Source organism: Myotis brandtii, unplaced genomic scaffold, assembly GCF_000412655.1.
Source record: "Myotis brandtii unplaced genomic scaffold, ASM41265v1 scaffold251, whole genome shotgun sequence".
Classification (NCBI taxonomy): domain Eukaryota; kingdom Metazoa; phylum Chordata; class Mammalia; order Chiroptera; family Vespertilionidae; genus Myotis; species Myotis brandtii.
Genome location: NW_005359516.1, coordinates 2,069,456 through 2,074,137, shown reverse-complemented (window position 1 = coordinate 2,074,137; position 4,682 = coordinate 2,069,456). Strand labels below are relative to the sequence as shown.

General features: G+C 48.5%; 1 protein-coding gene across 2 annotated transcripts in view; it reads right to left on the bottom strand.

The window, feature by feature from the left end:
• CLEC4F (C-type lectin domain family 4, member F) overlaps positions 1–4,674 on the bottom strand; it is a 14,720-nt gene extending 10,046 nt beyond the window's left edge. Inside the window, exons 1-4 of one of the 2 annotated variants that reach the window (XM_005867783.2) lie at positions 4,291–4,674; positions 3,977–4,072; positions 1,994–2,175; positions 1,060–1,315 (exon numbers count right to left, since the gene is read on the bottom strand). In XM_005867783.2, the coding sequence (XP_005867845.1) occupies positions 1,060–1,315; positions 1,994–2,175; positions 3,977–4,072; positions 4,291–4,369 (613 nt within the window). In that variant the 5' untranslated portion in view covers positions 4,370–4,674. Of the gene's footprint in view, positions 1–1,059; positions 2,176–3,976; positions 4,073–4,290 lie in introns of both variants that reach the window. The other variant, XM_005867784.2, reaches the window with a different exon arrangement.
• Positions 4,675–4,682: the final 8 nt, after the last annotated feature.

Here is a 4,682-nt window from a genome sequence, read left to right as displayed (position 1 = left end):
GTGTGTGTGTGTGTGTGTGTGACACATCATTATACCAGGTCACAAGGTAAAATGAATTTCATGCTGTGGTTGCATTTTAAACATTTTGATAGCACCATTCTGCCCCCAACCTACGGTCCTTTCAGCCTGCACCTCTTCAACTGCCCTCTTGGCCGCAGTCCAGTCAGACAAGCTGCTTGAAGCTTCCTGAACCTCGTGGTTTCACATGTCCTTCCCTGTGAACCTGCTACTTTCTTACCCTATTTGTTTGTCAAACACCTACTAGCTTTCCAGGACTCAGTTCAAGGGCCATTTTCTCCACAAAACATCTTTTGATCTTTTCTCCTCTGAAAGATTTCCTCCCCCTGCCCCTTGGAAGATCCCTTCTCTACACCAGAGGACATCGGCCCCCAGAAGATTTCTCTTTCCCTTCTTTTCCTCCCGCCCACCCCCAGTTCCTAGACCTGCTCTCACATAACACTCTTAACGTCTCTCCGCCTCTCCGCATGCCTTTCATGCAAGGCTGCTCTACCAGCCTGTGGGCTTCAAAGGCGGGCATCGCACCTCATTCATCCTTATGCCCCTGATGCATAATAGGGCCTCAAAAATGTTTGTCAGATGAATGCATGAATGCTGGATACTGTGTTAAATGCTTTATATGTGTAAACTCATTTAATCCTCACTGTGAGGCGAATATTATTGTCCTCACTTTGCAGGTGAGAAAATTGAAGGTAAGCAACTTGATCAGAGTTAGTGATAGCAGGATGTCAGATAAAGCTGCCTGGCCCCACTAGCACCCACTGTCTTTCCACACACCGTCACCATACATAGTTCCCCCCGCCCCAAGTATCAGTCTGGCCAGATGATAAGCAACTTGAAAGCAGGGACTCTGCTGCCTATGCCACCTCCACCATAGCCTAGGCACATCGAGCCTATTTGGTTGGATTTGGCCCCTTTATAGCACCCACACTTCTTCCCGGAGGGATGCCTGGTGAAGTAAGCAAAAGGCCAAAGGGACCGGAGACTCCACCCTCCCAAGAGACCGTACCTTCCCCAGGCCAACCCCTCCCTCCCACTTACTTTGGGATTTCTGTAGCTGCTCCTGCGAAGCAAAGGCTGCACGGAGGGTCTCCAGGCTACGCTGCTGCTCCTGGACTTGCGCAGTTAGTGCTTTAGTGCTCGCTACCTCCCCTTTTAACCTCTGAACCTCGACATTGGCCGCCTGCAGATTGCTCTCTAGCATCCGGGTCTTGGAGTTCAAGGCCTCAGCATCCTTCATTCCTTGTTTTAGGATCTGTATCTCCCTGCTGGCATTTTCCAACTGATCGTTTAACACCTGAATATTGGAATGTAAGGCATTGGTGTTTTCCAGTTCTGTTTTCAATCCTTGGATCTGAGCACTGGTCTGCTCTAGACGTCCGTTTGCTATCTGGGTCTGGGTGGTGGCGGTTCCCAAATCTCTTTTTAACAAGTGAATCTCATTGCCAGCCCTTTCCAAACGACCTCTTAATGACTGGATCTCAGCGGTGGTGTTGTCTAAACTGCCTTTTATAAGGGTCTGGGTCTGGGAGTTTAAATCTCTTGCATTTTGCAGGCTTCCCTTTAGCTCCTGAATCTCAGCATTGGTTCTTTTCAAACTATCACTTAAAACCTGATTCTGGTCCCTTAAATGATTGACACTCTCCAGATTGCCTCTTAAAACAAGGATCTGAGCATTAGCATTCTTTAAACTATTGTTTGCCAATTGGGCCTGGGCATTTGCCATTTCCAACCCTGCCTTCAACGCCTGAATTTCAGTGTTGGTGTTTTCTAAGCCTCTGCTTAACATGTTGAGCTCAAAGCTGGTGTTTTCTAAACTGGTTTTTAGGAAACTCTGGGCCTGGGAATTTAAAGCATTTGCCTTTTCCAGATCTCCCTTTTGTCTCTGGATCTCAGCACTGGCCCTGTCCAAGGAGATTTTTAACATCTGGGCCTGGAAACTCAAGGTACTGGCATCTTTTTGAATGCCTTTTACCATCTGGATGTCAGCACTGGCATTTTTCAGATGACCACCGAGCATCTGGATCTGAGAACTGACATTGTCCACTCTGCACATCAACATCTGGATCTCCATGGTCCAGGTGCTGGAGTTCTCCACGTGGTCTTTAAACATCTGGAGGGTCTCTTGTAACTCTGCCACCCCAAAGCGGTAGAGATCTGGAGGGAGGAGATGGAGAAGGCAGCCAAAGGGGCCCATTACATAGGGAAACATTAGTTATATGAGCTAAGCAGAGTGTTCTTGAATTTTCCAAGGGGAATGTCTGCGACACTGCCCTGAGTGCTCCTCAAGCAACCTGCTGCTCCCTGCAGCCACTGAGACTCCGGGGATGGGCCACCTGAGAATGTGAGCCCAAAAATGAAATAAAGGTCTATCCCAAGTGAACTGTGGGGCAGAAAGATTAAAATACTTGCCTACTGTAAACTAGCTGCCATCAAGAGTCATTTTAATAGACAAATCCTACATAATAAAAGTGTAATATGCAAATAGACCTAACGGTGGAACGACCAGTCGCTATGATGTGCACTGACCACCAAGGGGCAGACGCTCAATGCAGGAGTTGCCTGGGTCAGTGCACTCCCAGAGCGGGAGAGCCATTTAGCCAGAAGCCAGGTGGCTGGCGAGCACAGGGGCGGTGGCAGGAGCCTCTCCTGCCTCTGCAACAGCACTAAGGATGTCCCCTGAGGGGAAAGATTAAAATACTTGCCTACTGTAAACTAGCTGCCACCAAGAGTCATATTAATAGACAAATCCTATATAATAAAAGTGTAATATGCAAATAGACAGAACAGTGGAATGACCGGTCGCTATGACGTGCACTGACCACCAAGGGGCAGACGCTCAACGCAGGAGTTGCCTGGGTCAGTGCACTCCCAGAGGGGGAGAGCCACTCAGCCAGAAGCCGGGCAGCTGGCGAGCACAGGGGCGGTGGCAGGAGCCTCTCCTGCCTCTGCAACAGCGCTAAGGATGTCCCCTACTAAGGATGTCCCCTGAGGGGTTCCAGACTGCGAAAGGGTGCAGGCTGGGCTGAGGGACATGCCCCAACCCCCACCCCCCCACACACACAGTGCACGAATGCCATGCACGGGGCCTCTAATAGATCAACGGAACAGAACAGAAAATCCAGAAATACACCCATACATGTATGAACAATTGATTTCAATGAAGATACAAAGGCAATTCGTGGAGAAAGCATAATTGTTTCAACAAATGATACTGAAACAATTGTATATCCATATGCCAAAAAAATGAATCTCGTATACAAAATTTAACTCAAAATTAATCATAGGCCTAAATGTAAAACCCAAAACTATAACATTTCCAGAAGGAAACATCAAGAATGTCTTTGTGACATTGGCAAAGGCAAAGATTTCTCAGATATAAGACCAAAAGCACAACCCATAAAAGAAAGAAATCTATAAATTACTAGTATACATAATCAAAATTTAAATCTTGTTAAGAGAATGAAAAGATAAGCCATGGACTGAGAGAAAATATTTGCAAACTATATGACTGATAAAGAGTACTCAAATAAAGAGTACACATTATATGATCCCTTTTATATAAAACTCTAGAAAAAGCCAAGTGATCTATATTACAGCAAGTAGATCGGTGGTCGCCTGGGGATGAAGGGAGGAGGAGAGAGGGAATGATGGCAAAGGGCACAAGTAAATTTGGGAGGAGGATGATGAATATGTTCATTGTCTTGATTGTGGTGATGGTTTCATGGGCATATACATATGTCAAAAGTTCTTAGAGTGTACATTTTAAATATGAGTATTTTATTATGTGTCAATTATACCTCAATAAAGCTGTTCTCTAAAAAAAATCATGCCTTTCTGTGAGGATAGCGGCACTCATTCAAGGGCAGGGAGTGTTAGGGGAGAGGCCCATCCTAGGGTCTGGGCACCCGGATGCCCCAGCTCCCTCCCACCCATCCGCTCCACTGTGGCTACTCACTGTCAGGTTCCACAGGTAACTGCCAGGTGCTGTTGTCTCCCAGAAACTCTTGGGAGTAGGCATAGGCCTCCGGGGCAGGTCTTGGTTTCTGTAGAACTGAGACACCCCATTCCTGGGTCAGCACAATCCCTCAGCATTGAGTCTGAGAATGGGCTGCCCCCTCCCCCAGTCAGGTTCCAGAAGGAGGGAGGTGGCACCCAGTAACCCTCGGAGCTTCTGCTCTTGGGCCTCTGCTCTTGGGAGGCTCCCCTTGGTCAGTGGCCTCTTTGCAGGAAAGAGAGAGCCTGTGGGGTTCGGATTACCTAGGAGCTTACCCACAACAAAGAGAGCCGTCAGAGAGGTGGCAATGATCATGACCATAAATACCAGGCTGGCCAGAACAAGCCTTGACATCTTGGGGGCCGATGGAGCCACTGCCGAGGAGTCCAGGCCTGTGGGGGAGACACCGGAGTCCAGGAGGAGAGTGCGGGCTGGGCAGAGTTAGCCCCTCGGGCTCAGTCTCCTGGCCTGTCTGACGGGGATGAGAACACCTGCACTTATCACGGAGAAGGGGCATGAAGCCTGGTAGCAACACAAAGGCTGGAGGTGTGCAGGGTACAGAACCCGGCCTGGACAGGAGGGCAACAGAAGAGTGATTTGAATGAGAGAAGAGGGAAGGATGGAGGGAGGCAGGAGGGGAGGGAGAGAGCGAGAATCCTGACCTCAG